This window comes from Ctenopharyngodon idella, chromosome 14, assembly GCF_019924925.1.
Source record: "Ctenopharyngodon idella isolate HZGC_01 chromosome 14, HZGC01, whole genome shotgun sequence".
In the NCBI taxonomy this organism is placed as follows: Eukaryota; Metazoa; Chordata; class Actinopteri; order Cypriniformes; family Xenocyprididae; genus Ctenopharyngodon; species Ctenopharyngodon idella.
In genome coordinates, this window is record NC_067233.1 from 17,686,295 (window position 1) to 17,708,702 (window position 22,408).

Below are 22,408 nucleotides of genomic sequence, written 5' to 3' on the forward strand. Positions count from 1 at the left end.
ATAATAAGAGTATAGTATATATTTATGCGGTAAATAATCATATTGTTTTATTTTGATTGGTTCTGCAGCCTTGGTACTGAGAATAGCATTTTCAGTGCCTTGGAAATATTATTCCAACCTATTCGTATTACAAAAAGAATTCAGCTTCATCAGAATTCATATGGCATTGCATGCTCGCCGCACTACACAAAGAATCACGTCACGTCCTTTAAAGTCGCCCTGTCCTGAGGATCAGTAGAACAGCGGCGATGGACTATGTTCACATACAGAGTCGTTTATCAAAGCTCTGCTGTTTCTCTTTCTGTCTCCTGCTGTCTGACTGTGCTCTGGGAACACGATGCCTCTACCTGCAGCTAGTCAGTAAATGATGATTTATACCTCCTGCAGTCAGAAGTCACGTTTTGATAAATCGGGATGAAGTCTCAAATGTAATTTTTAGGGCCTGCAGTTGTCCGTGCGTGTCTTTGTATGGTGATAAATGGAACGGGATGGTCACTCTCTCTCCTTCTCCTTTTCTCTCGCTGACAGGATTTGGGGTCCTCTGGTGAGCATGCTAAAGCAGACAGGTGCCCGTTTTTGATTGGGAACACAACTAAGTCATCCTTGGCCAGGACACTGTGGCTCCCTCGCCGCGACCCGTGTCAGGATTAATCGGTCGGAGTGCGAGAAACACAAGGGGAATAAAGCCACCACAGGAACAACGTCCAACTCGCTCGCTCAGCATGACCCTTATCAAAAAGATCCTGCAATGGCCACCACTGTGAACATCCTTTCTTGCTATTTTTTTTTGTTCTGGATTTTTTCTTTCTCCCTCTTCCTGTAAGTTTCCAGCGACAAGCAACTGAACACAAAACAGTCTGTCTGCAGTGAACACGAAACACGATGTGTGACTCAACACAATCAGAGCCAATCAGAACGTATTTATACAGCTATGTGAAGCAGGACTGAAAACTGTAAACCCGAATAAGTTGACAAAACTCAAAAAATAAGGCAATCAATTGCCTCAAAATTTTTAAGTCCAAAAATTCAAAGTTTAAGTAAGCAGAACTTTTATTTTGTACTCAAACTTTTTAATTGCTCTTAACTTGAAATGTTTGAGTACACTCATACATTTAGCTTAAAATTATCATGTAACCCCAATGTAAACATTTTTATTAGTGTAAAATTAGCTAGCTATAACAAGCTAATTCAGAAAATGCTTACTTGCTAATTTGCTAACATGTTAACAATAGCATGGTACAGCACTTGCTGAATGAGCATAAAGCATAAAGCATTTTTACATACTTGCTCTCAAACCAAGCCGCATGCACCACTTGTCAACATGACATTAACAGAAACTCTTCTGAATTAGCATGACATAACATTAATCACTACAAAATCTTACACTTAATATTAATCTTGCACAAAAAAAAAAAAAAAAAATATATATATATATATATATATATATATATATATGGCCATAGTCCTCAAAACAGACTTTCCTGCATTAATTCATAGACGAACTGATCTATAAATGAACATGCATCCCAGGACAGGGGATTATCATTGAAACATGTGATTATGACTGTTCTGTGCAGCGTTTTCTGTATGGTATTTGTTTTATGTATATTTTATGATAAGAACCAATGGTTAACGTAAACTAACCTATACCAAGTTTGGTGCTTAAATGCTTGTGTATATGATATGTCGATACCTGTGCAACACATCAGTATTACAAGAATCTTTAATAGTTTCTTCTTCAACTGAAGTTCTTCAACAACAGCCAGTTTAATCATGCTCAAAGACAAGAGCCATAAACTCCCCAACAAAGGAAGTTCCCGCTACAGAAATTCCACTTTGCTCATTGGTCAGGTCCACCCGAAGAGGTGTGGCTCCTCCCAGACCTTAAGAAGAGACGCACAACTTCACCTCTCTCTCCACAGCCTGTAGGCCTAGGCCTGCAACCCAGCCATGTGCTCATCTATGAGAGAAAGAACTCTTTCCCCACTAAGAGTCAAATTGACAGATTAAGTTGTTTCATATTTCTTCATCCAACGCAGAAGATATTGATTACGACTTCGGACCGAACAATCAAGGATTTCTCCTCAGCTTGCAGATCCAATGCTTCTCAACAGCTAAAGGCATTTTGCAAGTATTGTACATTTGAACACTAAACAGCGATTTAATATTAATTTGTGAACCACCTTTGTTAGCAAAGGTGCTTTATTACTGAGAAAACTGACGGTCTTTTCCAGGTTGTTTAATTGACTTCTCCATAGCTCTATTTCCTGTTCCCACTTCGGTTTCACTATCATTTATCATTTTACCCATGTACATGTGACTTGTGTTTATGTGTGTATTTGTTAGTTTAGTTATGTGTTCGTGATTTAGTTAATAAAACTTGTGCACAATACATATTTGGTTCTGACTCATTGTCTGCAATAAATTGCCTCTTCCACTGTTAAAGAGTAAATCTTCCATGATTTAGATATTGCTATCAGCTCTAAGTGCTGTAAATGCTAAGAAAGAATTATTTTTCTATGGCCATGAAAAATACCCTTCTCTTAGAATTAATTAATAATCAATCTGAGTGTTCACAGAATGAAACTGTTTGTAATTTTAATGTAGCTACATCAAGTTAATCTGATTAACTGATTCAAATATTCATAATTAATCATAATTAATAATCATAAGTTATGAATAATTATTAATATTTCCGCTTTGAGCTAATATCGCTACATAAACAATTCTGATGAAAAGAAATATAGTTCATTACCACATGGCTTCCAAACGACAATAACTTGGTGCATTAATTTAATGTAATTTTACAATAATTTCAAATGTGGCTCATCAAATCAGAATTTAGAGTCCGAACTATCCGTATTATAAACCTCTATTTATATATTGTTTGAAAAAAAAAAAAAAAGAAACATCTGAATAATAGAAAAAAATAATTGACAGATGAATCAATTTTCCAAATAGCTGTCATCTGTCAGCTGTCTCTCTACTTCTTATCACTGTTTTCCTATAAAACTACTTTCAGTGTTTCTCTTTAAAGGGGGGGGGGGGGGGGGGGGGGGGGGGGGGTTAATGCTATTTCATGTATTCTGACTTATTTACACTGTTAAAGAGTTGGATTCTCATGCTAAACATGGCCAAAGTTTCAAAACATGAGTTGGACGTATGACGGAGTATTTCTGTTCCAAAAATTCTCTTTCAAATCCTCATAGGATTTGGACTTTTTTTTTTCAAATATCGGCCTGAGTGACGTAAACAGGGGCAGAATTCCTTGTACAGGCACTTCTTCTGGAAGGGCGCGCGCGCACACGTGGACCTGAGCGAGAGCGCAAGAGCACGCCCATCAACGTGCGTTCGGGTTTACGGAAGTCATCAGCAGCGCTGCACAGGTCACAGGACTGCACGAAATCAACAATGTCACCAAAGAAGTGTGTTTTTGGTTGTGAGGGAAAGATAACCTTGCTTCCCAAAGAACCCAGTGTTCAGTGGAGCTGAGATCTCTACACAAAAGCCGCACGTACTCGTGATTTTAGCTCCGCTCACAGGACACGCCTCCAGGCGCTCGGCTGTTTTCGGAAATACTCGGTACAGCGTATGTATCTTTTATAAATATGATTAAACTAAAGACTTTTTGGAGATATGAAGGATGCACTACTACTCTATAGGTACTCAAGATTAACATGAGATTGGCAGAAACTGTGTGTGATACACCCCCCCCCCCTTTACAGTGTTCATGCCTTTATTTCCTTCTCTGTCTCTCTTCTCCCCCACAGAAATGCTATTTGGGTCGTAATCATGTGAAATCCATCCCTACAGAGCTCTGTCAGAAACGTTCCCCCATGCTTTGTGTTTTTGCTCATCAAAAACGCCACATTTTGAGAGCACGTTACTTACAGAGCAGCGTAAAGGTGGCGTCTTATTAAATTTCACTGGATGCTTTGTAATGAAACAGGAGATTGGCTTAAGTAGATAAACCCTCTCACAGGAGGAGTGAAGGAAGAGAGGGAGTGAGCGAGGAAGACAAGCTGCAGCTGACAAAAGCTTCGATTTCCTCTCCTGTTTACTAAGCGTGGATATTTTCCGCTGGTCCGCAGCGCCTGCATAATGCCATTTTTGTCCCTGCTGAAATACACTCACCGGCCTATCGCAGTAATCAAGAGAATCCCTTCCCCCATCTACCTGAGTCTAATGTCAGCCTGTAAATGAAGCGGCCTGACTTTCATTTCAAACTGCACGCGATCGATACATACTGAGGAAAAGCAGCCGTGCTGCTTCCCTGCTTCCTCTTCCTTTTAGTCTGTTCACTCTCAACCCTTGAAAGTTCTACTAGCAATAGTTCAGTAGATCAGTAAAACTTTATAAGCGCTAACTCTGATCGTTAGCATCAAATAACTTGCTAATCTTTGTATTTACAAGATGCGCAGAAGAGTAAATATCGACCAACATGAAATATCACTGAAATATCACTGTCTGACTCTGTGTAAAAGATTTTTTAGTTTTCCGCCTTTTCTTACCAGCTTAGAACCAGGGTCCAAAATTGAAGTTTAATTGGAATTCGTAAAAAAAAAAATGTTGTTTAAATAACATTCAAAGTTTGTTTTGTTAAAGTTTGCTTTTCTAGTTAAAACTTAATTTCAATTTAATTTTACTAATTAAAGTACTACTGTCCAAAAGTTTAGGGTCAGTATGATTTTTTTTTTTTAAGCAATTAATACTTTTATTTAGCAAGGGTGCAATAAATTGATCAAAAGTGGCAGTAAATACATTTACATTGTTACAAAAAATCTCAAACCTCAAAAAAATGATTTTGAACTCTCTATTCAAAGAATTTCAATCAACAGAGAATGATTTCAGAAGGACTAGAGTAATGGCTGTGGAAAAGTCAGCTTGGAATAAAATATATTTTCAAATATATATTATTTTAAATTGTAATAATATTTCATAATATTAAAGTTTTTACTGTATTTTAGATCAAATAAATGAGCAGAAGCTTCTTTCTAAAACATTAAACAATCTTTTAAACAGCAGTGCACATTTAAATTCAAATTGCAATTCTGCATCCTGTTTTCTGCCTTAATTCAAATTTAGGAATTGAATTGGAATTTAAAAGGAATTCTTGATTAATCCTTACATTGAGCTACCAAATATACACCACAATGCAAACACAAGGGGAAAAAACAGCTAGGGACAAAAATATATTTTGACCACTGGCAGGCAAGTTAATTTTGGACCCTGCTTACACCTGAACAAAAAATAACCTCATGCAGCAAAAGCGAAAGCAGCACAGAGCATGAAAATATCTGAAAAAACACGATGGTCAGAATGGAGACACAAGCACTGGTTCAGCTATGAATAATTCAATGGTTTTCAAAAATAAAGAAAAAAAAAAAAAACATGAGAAAGTTTTGCTTAAGCACAAAAAAGCTAATGCCAATCAAAGCTAGCCGTCCTACAGAGAGGGAGCTATTGGTGCCATTAGAGCAAGGGGACCGTGCAAGGGTCTGTGCGCTAATGCTAAACTAGCTCTACTCTGCAGTGAGCGACGCCCGGTGGACGTTACCTGGACAGGTGGCAGTGCAGGCACTTTTCTGGACGCTCTGGCCCTCGCAGGACGTCCCGCCGTTCAGGGGAGTGGGGTTGGTGCAACTCCGGCTCCTCTTCTGCCACCCCCGACCACAGACAGCACTGCAGGCCGACCATGTGGCCCACGTGGACCAGCCACCGTTCACTGCTCGTGCGCCCAGTGCAAAGGAGAGGGGGAAACGAACACAGCGAGTCAGGATTACCCGACAAGCACGAGGATGATAAACAGCCACAAACATAGCTCTGTGCTTAAAGGCAGGCCACAGGGACAACGGCAACATACGAAAGCTATGTTAATGCCAATAGTTGTCAATGCTAGACTGTACTGTTGATTTGAGGCAGTTGTGTGGCAGATGCCATCTTTGTTGTTTTTTTGTCCAATCTAAATTTGTGTTATTTGATGTTTACACAGTTTGTGTTCATAGAACAGCACTTATCTTACACTATCAACAAGCAACTAATACTATAATACTGTTGATATTTAAGGTAAACCACAGAGGATTGAATTCAATTGAATTGAATTGAAGCAGCAGACAGGATGCAGAAATGGATTTATTGCTAATCTACCGCAATTGTAATTTCAAACACAGATGGCGCTAGAGACCCCAGAAGTCCATAGTGTATTAACATTCAAAATTTCTAAGGGGCCGTTCACACAGAACTATTTTTCTATTCCAATGCGCTACTTTTCCATTGTTTTTCTATGTAAACACGCACTACAAGGATGTGTATGACCATTACACACGCGTCTCGCTTCTTTTGCAGCGCCTCGCACATGAGCGCCGTGTTAAGACGCCGTGTCAAGTTAAAAGAATTTCAACTTTTACACGCAGCGCTACTCATCAATGTCAGTTCCAAAACAGTGGACCAATCAGAAGAACTCGGAGGCGGGGCAAGTGTTGCAAGCTTCTGTTTACAGTAGCAAGTTGGCATGACAACTGTTTTATTTAGGAGGCCATAGCTAGTGCGATTATTATTTTATTTTTATTTTTTTTAAATAGGATCTATCTATTCTGCTGTTTGCCAATTTCTATTATTTCTGTTATTGCTATTATTGCGTCACGTCTCAAAAGCGCGTCTCGAGACCCTCATGTTATGCGCTGCGCTTTTTTTAAAACCATTCCTGAGCGCTGCGCCTCACGTTTTTAGAAGGAAAGACGCATTTTATGTGAACGTCCCCTAAGTTTGGTGGGTAATTTATTCCATAAATAACATATCTACTGCAGCTTGACTCATTTAGGCTGATTTGCTAACCAATAGAGTGCTGCAGGGATGACGTTTTTTTTTTTTTTTTTGCCCAAAAACGAGTTAGCATTTTAGCACTTCACTTTTTAATGCGTTTACTTGTTTTGAAAAGGCGGCTTCGCTTTCACAGCCTCATTGTGTTTATAATTACACTCTTGAAAACTATTCTAACTCAAACTTTTTGTTAAAATGTTTTTAAATAAAATATTGAAAGAGTTTTGGAAGCTTAATGCAGGTAGTGTTGAAGTTATGTAGTTTGTTTATAGCCTATGTTTAGCTTTTTACTTCTGCAGATTGTATTTGAGCTTCAAAATTCAAAGTTCTGTTCATTTGTGAAGATTAACAAGATGAAGAAAAGGTGTAAGGGGCCGTTTACACAGAAGGCATTTTTCTATTCCAATGCGCTACTTTCCCATTGTTTTTCTATGTAAACACGCGCTTGATGGACGTGCATGACCGTCACGCTCACGTCTTGCGTCTTTTGCAGCGCCTCGCACATGCGCAGGCACGTTTTTAAGCCGCTGTGTCAAGTTAAAATAATTTCAACTTTTACACGCAGCGCCGCTCATCAATGTCAGTTCCAAAACAGTGGACCAATCAGAAGAACTCGGAGGCGGGGCAAGCGTTGCGAACTTCTGTTTACAGTAGCATGTTGGCATGACAACTGTTTTATTTGACGGCAACATGGCGGACGAGGCGCTTATTATTATCTTATTTTCTTTTTTTCCATGTCAACACTCGTATCTATCAATTCTGCTGTTTGCCTATTTCTAATATTTAAGTTATTGTCGTTATTGCATCACATCTCAAAAGTGCGTCTCGAGACCCTCGTGTTCTATGCTGCGCTTTTTTTAAAACCATTCCTGAGCACTGCGTCACGCGTTTTTAGATGCAAAGACGCGTTCTGTGTGAACGGCCCCTTCTATTCCAATGCGCTACTTTTCCATTGTTTTTCTATGTAAACACACGCTTGATGGACGTGCATGACCGTTACGCTCACGTCTTGCGTCTTTTGCAGGGCCTTGCACATGAGCGCTGTGTTTTTAAGACGCCGTGTCAAGTTAAAGAATTTCAACTTTTACACGCAGCACCGCTCATCAATCTCAGTTCCAAAACAGTGGACCAATCAGAAGAAGTCGGAGGCGGGGCAAGCGTTGCAAGCTTCTGTTTACGGTAGCAACTTGCCATGGCAACTGTTTTATTTGTTCATTATTGCTGTTATTGCATCACGTCTCAAAAGTGCGTCTCGAGACCCTCACGTTCTGCACTGCGCTTTTTTTAAAACCATTCCTGAGTGCTGTGTCTTGCGTTTTTATACTCAAAGATGCGTTCTGTGTGAACGAGCCCTAAGAATCAAACTTTTTCTGGCCACAGAGCTTATTTTCTACAATAATCCAAACAAAATATATATATATATATATATATATATATATATATATATATTCTACTGGGTTTTTGCTGAAGGAACCAGGGTGATGCTAACTTACAAAAATATGTCATCATTGCAGCACTCTATTGCTAGCATGGTAGGGTAGGCAGGCATTATTGAATTATTGAACAGTGACAATAATCAGCCAATCACTGTGGAGTGACATTTTTTTGCCTGCATTTTGCCATTCCTCTTTTACATTGTCAGCATGCTTTGGAGTTTGGACCTTAATGAAAACATGATCTCAAAAGTCTGCACTGCTGAAACTTCATAAGGTTATGCCAATTGTGGTTATGCCAATTACTTTACAGACCATCTCATCTCCTGTTTTGTAGTATTTTCTTTTAAATTTGTAATTATTTTCTCATCCAAATTCCTTGCTTCCTCTCAAAAGAAAAAAAAAAAGAAAAAAGTGTGTGCAAGTCTAAAAAGATGGCCACATCTGGATGAGGCCACAGAACCAAACATTATTCTCTACTGTTGCCCTTGTCAAGTCACAACACTATCACTCAATCTCTTTTACAACTTATATTAACAACTGTCAATGTTAAAGCTACTGAGCAAAACGAGGGACACATGGTAGGAGGGAATGGCCTAGATTTAATCTCATGTGGGGTGTATATTGGTTTTCTGCTTTACACCGATACACAGTATGGTTTTTATGGCGCCAATATCCTGGCTGGTAAAATGCATAATCCTGCAAGGATTCCAGGATGATCCCGAGTCCAAAGTTCATGCAGGGTTTTTAATCAAGTTCCCAGCCTCCTCTCTCTTGGTGGGAGAATTCAGAGCAAATCTGATTTCTTCTTCCCCCAGTAACTCGACCGATTTGTTGTCCCGAAGCCCCCGAAGCTGCTCTTAATTCTCCACGAAATGTTGCTCTGGTCAGACTGAATCAATTCTTTAGCCTCTCTGATTGCTCACCACGAAGAAGGAAATTGCGCAGCAACTCGGGTCCTGATTACCTCTTAGAACACCGTTGTGTCAAGTCAAGTCCAGCCTTGTTAAAATTCATCTCGTCCTCTGTCCAACAGCACTAATAACAGCTCTCACACCACCTATGGTTCAGCCAATAAGCAAGCCTGCAAGACTTCAAATTAGTAAACTGACATTTTAATGTGAAGCCATGGGGAAAAAAAAGAATAGCATAAAGGACCTTGCCTAATAGTTCTTTTGATCAAAAGGTATTCACAGGGAATTTTTCTTTAATTAATTTCTACAATGGTAGCAAATTGCTTTGGGAACATTGCACAATTTGAAACCGACAAATTGTAAGGCACCGCACCTAGCATTTCTCTTTTTCCCTGTGTGAGGGCTTCATTGATTGACAGCATGAAAAGCAAACAAGAGCGGAAATATTCTCTGCTCACTTTTGCAGAGCCTTCTGTCAAAATGTCCCCAAATCATGCAATTCAAACAAAATGCAACAACTTATCTAATCTGCATTCATCTGAGAAACAATTGTCAGTTTAGCTCCATTTTTCTTCTATTAAATACAACACACTGATTGCTCTGATTGACTTGCAGTCTCTGCATTAAAAAGCACGTCCGCATTTATTCCTGTTTAATGCAAATCATCACACAGCTGTCCCTTGACTCATTATCTTTATGCTTCATAATACAACTGATACATTACCTCTGAAAAAAGGCAAAGAGTTCAGATTTTCCATTGTTAACATGTCTGTCTGTGGTTTAGGAGTATTCTCAGTAGATCTGTCCCAGTACTGTACTACGTGTGGTGTGTGATTGACTCGGCCGGGATCAGTAGAGAGCGTGTACAGGGTTGTAATGCATGCTACCTTTAGAACGCCACTTGTCCTGGGACCCCTCCGGGGTTAGCAATGCTCTGCCGCTGTGCATTTTAATAAAGGTCAGCTAGCTTATAAACCTATTCATTAGCCACTTTCTGCCATTAATTCAACAAGCTCAACTACAGTGTGAGTGTTTGTCAGCTCTGCTGAGATTTGAGACACTGTCTGGCTGCTTTGCTCCCAAATTGATATGTTGTAATGTTGCTGCAATCATTTACAGCATGATCAGAATGTTCCCCAATGCTTAGTTTTAAGGTCTACAAGAAATACATTGGCCTAAAAAAAAAAAAAAAAAAACAAAATTAAAAAAAGTATTTGGACACTTAGGCCACACTTACAAAATGTATGTAAATGTATGTTACATAATGCAAATATATTTACGTATATTACAAAGTCAGGCAAGCAGCATTTAACCTAAATAAAATTATTCAAATGACAGGGTTCCCACAATTTCTGACCAATTTCTGAGAACTTTCTTTTCTAGTTAATTGTGACAACTGTGACCGAAGTACTTAAAAAAAAAAAAAAAAAAAATTAAGTCCCCCTGTGGTGAAAATCAAGCTTTTAATGTTGTTTATATGTCTATGTGGTGTTTCTAATATGCTTTAAGACAAACCATGTGCAAATTCATAGGTCAACACCATTGCTGAGTATTTTCTCCTTAAAACTGCAGTGAACCAAAATGCGGTTTGAAATTGCTGGTGTTTCTGACATCACAAATTTATTACTTCTGTCATTAATTATCATTTATTGTCATTAATTACCTTTGTGTCGCTCCACAACTGTAAGACCTTTGTTCATCTTTGGAACACAAATAAAGATGAAGTCTAGGAGGTTTCTTTACCTCCATAGTGATCCAACGCAACTACCACTCCAAGGTCCAGAAAGGTAGAATGACATCAAAGTACTCCATGTGACTCCAGTGGCTTAAACTAAATTTTATGAAGCGAGGTGAGTGATTTGTTTGTGCAAAAAAAAAACAAAACAAAACAAAAAAAAACATAATTTATCACTTTATTTACAAAATAATATTATCCAAGGCATGTCCATGAAACAATATCTCTCACGTGAACACAAAACATGTGTCGTGATGCTCACGTAAACACTCGTGCATGTGCGTTGAGTTGATGCGTGAGTCTGAACACAACACGCATGCATTGTGAAGCTCTCATGGACGCAGATCAATATGTTTGTAAGTAAAGTGGTAAATTATGTTTTTTTTGCACAAAGCACTTGCTTCAAAAAATTGAGGTTAAACCACTGGAGTCACATGGAGAACTTTAATGATGTCTTTTTCTTACCTTTCCGGACCTTGGAGTGGTAGTTGCGTTGGATCTCTATGGAGGGACAGAAACCTCTCAGACTTCATCAAAAAGATCTTAATTTGTGTTCCGGATGTGGAATGACACGAAGAGGAGTAATAAATGACAGAATTTTCATTTTTGGGTGAACTAACTTTTTAAGAGATAAAATTATTGACTAATATATATATATATATATATATATATATATATATAGTCAGTACATTTTATTCTCAAAGTTTGATCAAAATAGAGTTGTTCATCACAGCTAGCCTGACTCTCTCAGTAAATTACCCCTGACTCCAGGTCAAAATCATCCCAAACTTTTGTCAGAATCTTGAAAGGTAAAGTCCATTTATCTGTGATCTAAGAAAGGAACAAAGTATGAGAAGAAACACACCATAGACAATCACAGTAGCCGAGGAGCTCTTGCGTCGAGCCACAATGTTCTTGGCCACGCAGGTGTAGTTCCCTGTGTCGGCCAGGCGGGCTTGTTTGATGATGAGATTATGGTCCACGGTGATGAAGAAATTGGGGTCAGTCTTGGGGTCGATCAGCTCCTCGTTTCTCTGCCACTCCACCTATAGATATACGCAAGAGAAAACATTTCACAACTTCAATCTGGCTCAAATGGATGGAAAATGCTCTGTATGCCCTCGGATCCAGCTGCCATTCTGGGCAGCTCCCAAGGCCAAAGCCTGGACTGAGGATGTTAAAGTTTGGCAGGCACTGCATGGTAGCATGGGGCAGTAAGAAAGTGGATTAGCATTTTCTTTCAATTGTTTTTCTATTGTACACTGAAAATTAGAACATGTATTTCTCACTTTAAAATTAGAAATAGAACTTAAAGTAGAAATTGCAATTATGGTAATACTTTGGTAACAAAAGAAAAAATGTGATTTAATTTTTATGTTGTGGTATAATGTTTATTATCACAAAAAATAAATGTATATATAATTTTTCAACTTTCTACTTTTAAACTTTCATTGTAAGAATGTTACTGTAACTATTATTAATGCTAATAATAGTAATAATAATAATAATAATAATAATAAAGTGGTGAATTAGTCAAAATCATTTACTGTAATATTATTATGAGTATTATTATGAGACAAAGGCTTACATTTTATTGAACACACTGGACTTTAAAAGTTTGGAAGTTTGGATGGACATTTTGAGCTGCAACAGCTGGTCGCAGGCTGGTCTAGTCCTGCACCAGTGCAAAAGTACATGTATTATTGATGGGACTCCCAGAGCTGCCAAATCACTCTGCATGGTTCCTCATCCAAGTCCAGCTCACGGAACAGACGGAATATGGTGAAAGACGTCAGATCTCTGGCTCGATGGTATATTTGTGTGAGTACATTAATGAGAGGGATAATTAGCAGAGCCGTTGGCTGTTAACATGTTTGCTTGTTGCTCTCACCTCTGCAGGAGGCACACCTTCAGGAGGATGACAGCGAAGAAGGATTTCCTGATCAAGTGCCACTTCCTTACCCAGCGGTTCCTCCTCAAAGTTCTTCCTCAGATCTGTAGTGCAAAATCATTTTATTTGTTAGTCGTTAGCAATATACAGTATATATAAACTTACACAACAAAAGATGGTAGTCTGTGCTGTGCAAAAATAAACACCTTGTAGTGCACGATATTGTATATTAATATTAAACATTTTTAATTAGTGTAACTAACATTAATTTGGTTATTATATTTGGTATATATTCTCAGAGGAAAAGACGTGACCTGGTGAGTGCGTTCTGACATGTTGTGCGCTTGTGCTTATGCGCGTATGATATGATGCATTATGCACTGCTGCAATTTATATACAATTATTTATTTTTTGGCAACACAAAAAAATATATATTTTATTTTATTTATTTATTTACATGTATAGATTTTATATAGGTCCAGATTTTCACTTTGCAACCTGATCAAATCACTGTTAGTTTGAAGAGGGCATTAAGCAAAAGTCTAGAAGAAACAAGTGAGAATTTAGGGGTTGTTTACACAACTAAAAATGTAAATGCATTTTGGACAAGGGCGTTTTGGGGGCCTGAAAACAAAAACTTTTAAAAAACGGGTTTCAAAATGTATGTTTTTTTTTTAACACGATACTGTTATTGCCTCCATGTAAACTGCAAAAATCCAAATTTGTGAAAATGGTGACGTCATGCGCATTTCTGGCCCTATAATACACCCGGCGCAATGCGGCGCCAGGCATGACGCAAGTGTTTTTTGCTAGTGTCAGCCCGCCGCAGTTATCATTTTCACGTCCTGCGCTACATTGTTTAAATAGCAAATGTATTTGCGCCCATTTGTGCGTACATGGGCATGCTGGTCTGAAAACGAGGTGTGTTCAGGCACATTGTCGGCACGTTGCTATTTTGAGGCAACTGAAATAGACTGCACCATTGACCAACTAAAACCTGGTCTAAAGTCAATGGCGCAATATTTGTTTTGTTATTTAAAGAGCACGTTATTAATATGTGCCTATAATCGGGCGCACAAAGCGCATACACGCCTAAAACACACCCATTACTCTTTAAGAGAATAGGGACAACCCTTTTAGACCATGCGGCGGGCGCGCTGACCATTTTTCCTATCATTAAACTAGCAAAAGTGGATTCGGACATACCCTAAGTGCACTTGCGCCATGCACTTTAGACCATGCGCTTAGATCGTTAAAATAGGGCCCTTCGTGTTCAGTCTATAGGCGCATAGTGTTTCTTTACAAAGTGACATCGCCCTCTACTGGCCTGGCATGAATAATACAGTGTTTTCAGTTGTTTTGCCAGATCCGTGTGAACTGTTGAATAACTTTTCAGTTTTTAAGGAAATTATTGTCTTGTAAATGTGCTCTTAAATGTATTGCATTTTTTTTTTTTTTCTTTCCTGTGGGCTCTCAAGCCAGGATATTGACTAAAATCCTCCTGTAGTCATAAAGTGGATCAGAACTTGTACATGTATCACCAGGAAGGTAAACTGCCAAGCCATTTAATCTAACATTATCTGTGTCATATTTAGCCATGTTTTTTGGGGGTTCAGTGCTCCTCCATACATAACTCAGGGCTTTGTTTGCACCTTGTACGTTCAACAAGAGCCTTGAGCGGCCTTTCTCTCTTAGAAGGATCCATATCACAGACCTGAGTGCTTATTAGACCCTGCTTGGTTGCTTCAGAGAAAGGCTGTCTGCAGCCCCCAGGCAAAGCATCAACAAAAAGGAATTGCATTATCTTCCTCCTCTACTCGATACCGCACCGAGGCTGTGGTATCCACACGACCACCCACTCCACCTAAAACCCCTGGGACAAGTGTTGATGCAAGTCGAATTGTATTTGCTTGTCAAAATTGCATTAGTGTTGATGGAGGGCTTTCGTGTCCTCCTGACTATGGATGGCAAAATTTCAAAACAACATTTACATAAACGTTTATAACTGTTATGACATGAAAAAGCTTTTGGAAGGAGGTGTCCATTGAGACAGCGGACTTGTCTTTAGCTCCGATGCTGGGGAATAAAATCTCTCTCAATAACAGCGACACTGCCAGTCATTTCATTTCTTCAAAACAGATGTCATGCCTGTCTTCAACAATCAGGCCTTGGCAAACATTAAGAGGTGAAGAGGGGTCTTTGACATTCAATTTAATTAAATAGGATTTAATGGGAATAGGAGCGGCACAAAGGATTAGATGGCCATCCAGTCCTGAGATGACATTGTAGTGACTTTGAGGGGAAAACTCAGGAGGTTTGTTAAAGGAATAGTTCACCCCAGCACAATTACAATGAATGGGAATTGAGGCTTGCAAGCTTCAAAAATGACGGAAATACATACAAAAAAAATGCATACGGAAATACATGACAAAAAAACATAAATGTGGTCCATATGAATCATGCGTTATATTCAAAGTGCTCAGAAGTCATATGGTACTTTGTTTGCAGGAAACATATGAACCACTCTTATAAGGCCTTTTCAGGGCACCTGGTCATTGTATGCGTTCTTGGGTGAGTAAATTCCTTCAAAAGTCCTTTCATTATGCGAAAGTAGAATCTGAAGTGAATCTATGTTTGGCAAGAGATATATCCATTCAGAATATTTATAAGAAGCACTCTGAGATAAATCCCAAAACCACTTTAATCGCACAATGCTTTAATCTTTGTTTTAGACTCTATCGTCTTTCTTTAAAGTAAGGACGTCTTCTCCTCCGTTTTTTATGCTGATGTTTGTTCTGAGCGAGGCGGTGCGGTGGTGCGGTTTCCTGGTGTTTAATCACACAGAAATATCAAAACCACCAGGCCTCTTGAGGCAATTACAAAGTGTTAAATTGCAGATTAGCAGATTTCCTTGCCATGGGCTCTTCCTGATCAAACTTCCCAATCAAACATTAAATAAGTCATATAAAACCAACTGAATCAATCAGCCTTGGGGAGAAAACGGAACATAAGTGGTTAGATTGATTGGCTTAATGGAATTTCAAAATAACTTTTAATAGAAAGTATATCACTATCAAAACACTTAACGGTGGAGTGATAAAAAAGAGCAAATGCTACAGTGTTGTAGAGCACTTTAAATACATTGAGGATAAATGAATTTTGTTGAACATGCTTTTTACCAGAACACACTGTTTACACAGTGTTTAAAAGGAGTGTTGAAGTATTCAAACAAACAAAGTTATCTATGACAGGAAACACCTGTTCATGTAGCTAGTGTGCATTTAAACACAGCACAAATAAAGATAAATAATGTTAGCTGCCATATCAGCATCTATATTTTCTAGACTATAATGGAAGAATGGCAACTAGCCTAACTAATAAACTGCCTAAACACAGTCAGCTAGACCTGTGGCTCGCAACTGGTTTTTCTTTGGGTTCTAAGTTTTACACTGGGATCAAATGATGACACAACCAGGTAAGAACATTTTTGTTCAACTTAACATTTTGCAAATGCATAAAAGCATGTATAAATATCAAAATTTTAAATGAAGTTTCTTGTATTGTGAAGTTTGATTGGATGCATGAACTTTGATGTCAGCAATAACAAAAGATACGGAAAGTGTTTTTTTTTCTAGTTTATAATTGCTTGGGTCAGGTTTTTTTTTTTAAGAAGAATAAATTAATACTCTCCCTCCCTCCTTCCCTCCCTCTCTCTCTCTCTCTCACACTATATATATATATATATATATATATATATATATATATATATACACACACACACACACACACACATATGTATATTCATATATGCTTATATTTCCAAAAACATTTTTTAACATTGATAATAATAAGAATTATTCTTGAGCACCAAATCAATTAGAATGATTTCTGAAGGATCATGTGACCCTGATGATGCTGAAAATTCAGCTTTGCGTCACAGGAATAAATTACATTTTACAATATATTAAAATATAAACCAGTCATTTTAAATTTTAATAATATTTCACAATATTACTGTTTTTACAGTATTTTTATTTTTCTTAAAAAGCAGCCCTGGTGAGCATAAGAGACTTCTTTCAAAAATGTTTAAAAAAAATATTACAATCTATAAATATCAAATTCATAATTAATTAATTTTGGTACTTTATCTAAACTATGCACCATTCTGCTGTATGGTTATTTGCAATTTATTATTAACATTTAGAGTTTGCATTAGATTTTTCCTCCTGTCCAGATCAACACAGACCCACCAGTTGAGAACCTAGACATTTATCATTATCAGATTATAAGGTGGCATTTGGTCAAAATGTTTGCCTTATAAGATAGCAGAGCTGAACTCACAGGCGATGCGCACATATGCCTTTTGGCTCTTCTGGGTTCCTGTAGTGCTCCAGGCCACACACTGACACCAGTAATCCTCCAGACCAAAGATCTTCTCCACCTGCTGTCTGGAGATGTCAATCTTCACCTGCATCACCGGCAGCCCTGGGACCAAACCAGACACAGCAAACACTTTCAGCTCAGTGCTCAAAACATATCGCCATTGACAGAGACAGACATTCAGAGACAGTCTTTCAGATGAGGCGTACACCAGACCCCTGTAAAAACTTTATTTGTGTCAAACTTGCTGCTAATATGTGGCAAATTGGCTGGCAAAAATTAGCAGCACTTCACTGGCAGTGGTGAATCAAAACTGGCAACAATGTGAAATCTATCACAGCTGTCAAACTTTTTAGACGTGGCAAACTGTCCACTTTTTTCCAAAGGTTTTTGGAGGTTCACCACATCCAGTGAAGAGCTGCCAACCATTTGCAATAAGGGGAAACAAATTAAGTTCTTTGCAAACAAACATTTTTCGTTGGTTGTTTAATTCATGGAATATTGACAGATGATTGACGATCATTGTTTACTAAATGCAGGAAGTGTATGACATGCGAAACCACCTCAAAATAGAAAATCCCAAACTCTACTATGCTTCCTTGGGGTGAATTAATAAATAATCAGATATTAATATTTATGTGAGCTTCCAGTGGGAGATATTTTTCCTGGTTACTCAATATGTGCGTTTCCTTTCAGACATGAGTGGCTGGGATTATCCCATCAAAGCTCAGAGGTCTTTTCTGAAAATAAAATGTAAAAGAGGACAAGAAAAAAAAAAGGAATGAAGCGATAATTTGTCAACCACAGTCGGGTGAATAATGTCTATATAACTGATGTGAAGTCATCCAACAAAATGATTCATTTTCAGCTGACAATTACAAATGAACATGATCAGAGTTAACCAACACCAACAACATAAAATGTGTAATGCATAATAAAGCTCTCTTTGAGGATGGAGGGATGGGGCTAGACAAAGATAATTTTTCTTTTCATTATCTCTGGACCAGCTCCTCAACCCCTAAGCCTCTGATATTTTCCTCCATGGCTATCGCTCATCTTAACACGAAAGCTTGACCTTGAAGATGTCCACATTCCCTCAACATCCACCTTCCCCCTAATTTCTCCCATAATCTCTCCATCCAAATTATTAATCCTTTCCTTTTCCACATCTTTCTTTTTCTTGTTTGGCTTTATTAGAACCAAGGCCTAGGTTTCAAAACCTATGGCATTTTTGGGCATTATAGAAAAATTATCATGTTCAAATAGATATACCTTTTTTATCATCAAAATGTTTGAATAGAATGATTTCTTGGCATTTCAGATCTTTTTGTGCATCGTAGTTGCATTGAACTCACAATTTTATTTTAATTTTTGTGCAAATTTGAACATCAAAATAAGATTTTGGGCAACATTGACATGTTTGAATCGACTGGTGAGCATCATACAGTAGTTGTGTTTGAAAGTTCAAATTGATTTCTGGGCATCATATTTAAAATGATTTTAGGGCATGAAATGTTTAAATAGACATTAGCGCATCATAGCTACATTCAAACACTCACATTGCTTTTTGTGGGCATCATAAAAAAAATGTTCAAAGGAATTTTTTTGAATTGATTTCTTCATTTAAAGGGGACCTATTATGCCCCTTTTTACAAGATGTAATATATAGTGCCCTATGAAATCCGTTTTATGTTTTCCCAAATTCCATTTTATTTTTTCGCAAATTCCATTTTTTCCATTCTAATTTTTCTGGATTCCGTTTTTTTTTTTCCATTTTTTTTTTTTTTTTTTTTTTTTTTTGGACTCCATTTTAATGGTTAAATTTGTAGTAATCAAAAAGCATGTCTAATTAATTGAAATAATGACACTTTACCAACAATTTATTAAAAGTTTAACAAAAAAAAAAAATATATATATTTTTTAGGGTCTTAGGATATACGTTTTTTTCTTTCCCCTCAAATTCTGTTTTATTTTTACCAAATTCTGTTTTCTGTTTGAACTTCTAGATTCCATTTTAATGGTTTAATTACATTTTAATAATCAAAAAGCATGTCTAATTAATTGAATTCTTAAAAACAACTAAATTTATTAATTAAAAAAAATGTATTTTTATGAAATGTTTTTTTTTTCTTTTTTTTTCAGAAATTCTGTTGCGTATTTTAATTTTTCCGGCAATCAAATGAACGCATACCATTTAATTTATCTTTTAATCATGAAATTAAACTTTTTTGTCAAACAATGTGTTGCATAACAGAGCTTTACTGTTAAAATTAAAACATGAAAGAAAAACTGAGATTATTGTTTAAAAAAAATATATAGTTTTAATAATTTATTATTAAATTGATTTATCTAAATTCTACTGTACAACACTAATATGTTTCTGTCAAGTTAAATCGAACTTTTATTTTGAAAGGTTGCCTAGAGCTTTGAGTTTCTCTGTGTTTATGACGATAGTTTTCTCAAACGAAGCGGTTAAATGCTGATGAAACGACTTTCAGAGCGGCTCTGGAGATGAATTTCGTGCATTCATTTTCTCATATAGTGAGACGACAGAGGATGAAAACACCGCGAGCGTTGCATGTGCTTCTGTGTGCGTGCGTGCGTGCGTGAGGTAAATAAAACCACGCTTCTGCGTCATTCATTTCAGAGGCACACAGGCATGCAGGATTCATATTTGAAATCTTTGTGGTTTAATATTCACAGACACTAGTCTATATCGCGATGTGATTTAAGTGTATTGACCTGCTTTTAATTCATTCACCAAAAATGTGACAAATTCCGTGACATTCCATGTTATACACTGAATTCCGCAATTCCGTCCGTGTTTTCTGCATCGCGGAAATCATAGGGCCCTAAATATAAGTCTCTGGTGTCCCCAGAATGTGTCTGAAGTTTCAGCTCAAAATACCCCACAGAAATGTATTATAGCTTGTCAAATTTGCCCATATTTGGGTGTGAGCAAAAACATGCCATTTTTGTGTGTCCCTTTAAATGCAAATGAGCTGCTGCTCTCTGCACACTTTCAAGAAGAGGGCGGAGCTTTAACAGCTCACGCTTCAGTTACTTAACAACAACAAAGCTGGAGAATCTCACGCAGGCAAAATGACGATTCCACTAACGGAACGGTATTCAGCCTTACATTTTTCAAACTGGACTGGGATACTGATGGAGAAACTCAGGAAGAAGTTACTTTTAGAATGCAACTGGAGGTTTCTGAATGGTTAGTGGATAAATTTATGTAGTTGCTGTGGAATTTATTCAATTCCTCGACTAGCATGTGCTGTCATGTTAATCTTTTGTGCAAAACCCGTATGAACACCCACTATACATAATGTACCTGATTGCCAAACAGAGCCATACACACCAGGCTAATGTTTATGATTGCTATCAAATGCTGTGAATGGTCTAATATTTTTTCCAAAATATCGCTCGGACAGAAACAATCCTTTTTTTTTTTTTTTTTTGAGCAATCAAGCTTGCCAGGGTCAACTTGCAGGCTATCCAATCTCTAAATAGTGTTCTGTGCTCGTCTGTGCAGCCAACGGCAGAACAGTTAGCATGCTTTGCTCAAACTTTTGCCATGGCGTTAGAACTGGTACACCGTTGTCGCTTGTGAAAATAAAATGACGGCACCGTCAGTGGAAACATGCAGATTAAGGGGCGGTAATATTAGAAAAAGATCCCCTTCCTATGTCACTAGGGGAGCGAAATCTGAGCGGCTCATTTTTTTCACATGCTTGCAGAGAATAGCATGCCAAAACAAAGTAACTGGGTTGTCCTTTTTCACATTTTCTGGGTTGGTAGATGCACCGGGGACCCGATTATAGCACTTAAACACAGAAAAAGTCAGATTTCCATTATATGTCCCCTTTGAACGTGCAAATCTATATAAATGCATATTTGAACATTCCAAACATTTTTTGGAATCTTTCAAATGTTTGAATCTATTTTTTTTTGTGCTCCATAGGTAAAATAAAAAAGGTTCTGAACAATATTTCAATGAACAAGTCTTTCAAATGCTAGATCTGATATTTTGGCATCATTTGAATGTTTGAATAGATTTGTGCACAACATAGCTGCCTTCAAATGTTCAAATTGATTTCTGGATGCCATTTCAATGTTTAAATTGATTTTATTGGCATCAATGGAATTTAAACATATCTTTGCACACCATAGGAGTGTGCAAAGACTTAAATTGAACATTCCAACTCCCCTATGATGTCCAAATATGGAGTTCTGAAACTACTACACTGCATGGCCAGTCAAGCATTTAATGTCAAAACACCGTAATAAAACCATAAAACAACTCCAATAACCACATTCTGCAATTAGCCACGGTGTGGTCAAGTGCTCCAGCGATGTGACAAAAATGCATCATCTCAAATCCTACTGGTCATTTGAGTTCTTGCTCCAACCCGTTTGTCACAAATCAGTGTACATCACATCCATCACCACTTGGCAGAGAGACTCTAGGAGGAGAGAAATAGGGCAGCATGGAGAGCTTGTGTCTCACTATCTTGGCAGACATTAGGAGCACATGCAATTACTGTTAGATTTAAACCACCCTCCAGTGTTACTCAGGGCGTCAACATCAAAATGTACCTCTCAGACAATCTTGCTCTCCTCTGACACAACGTCTGGACTTTAATCATCGCTGATGGCTCAAAACACTTTTGCAACGGGTCAAAAATATAAGATTCAATGCACAAATCTCTGTAATCCAGACTAAAATAAGTGCGTTGAAAATAACACTCAATTAATTTAAACACTCATTTAAAACCAATTCAATATAAGCAGAAATAGTTATGATATTAGACCACTAATATCATGGTGATTTTTTAAGGTGTGATTTTTTTTTTTTTTTTTTTAGAGAGAGAAAATGTAATTATCGTTCACATTAAAACGTGAAATACAATTAAGAGAAACAGGCACAGTCCTGAAATAGTCAGAGGAAAAGCTATCTTAAACACTGATTGTTTTATTAATTGCTTTTTGTTTCTTTTAGCAGCAATTACCCGGATTTCTGACCTCACACTCCCTCTGCGCTTCATGACGAACCGCTGAGGCCGCCACATTCGGTTTCATTCACTTTTGTGAATATGCCAAATGGCCTGCACTGTTGCTCAGGCATGAAAATTCACTTTTCCTGCATGACAGATTTAGCTGCATGATAGGCCAGGATAATACTGTAACGCAGATTTGTATAATTAGTAATTAACCGAGTATGAAGTCTTTG

The 22,408-nt window shown here is 37.6% G+C and overlaps 1 protein-coding gene across 5 annotated transcripts in view; it reads right to left on the minus strand.

Annotated features, from left to right (window-relative positions):
- Positions 1-22,408, minus strand: part of unc5a (unc-5 netrin receptor A) — a 225,442-nt gene that overhangs the window by 53,313 nt on the left and 149,721 nt on the right. For 3 of the 5 annotated variants that reach the window (XM_051860879.1, XM_051860880.1, XM_051860883.1), the window contains exons 3-6: positions 17,134-17,277; positions 12,793-12,896; positions 11,767-11,947; positions 5,558-5,725 (exon numbers count right to left, since the gene is read on the minus strand). In XM_051860879.1, the coding sequence (XP_051716839.1) occupies positions 5,558-5,725; positions 11,767-11,947; positions 12,793-12,896; positions 17,134-17,277 (597 nt within the window). The remainder of the gene's footprint in view (positions 1-5,557; positions 5,726-11,766; positions 11,948-12,792; positions 12,897-17,133; positions 17,278-22,408) is intronic. The other 2 variants (XM_051860881.1, XM_051860882.1) reach the window with 1 other exon arrangement.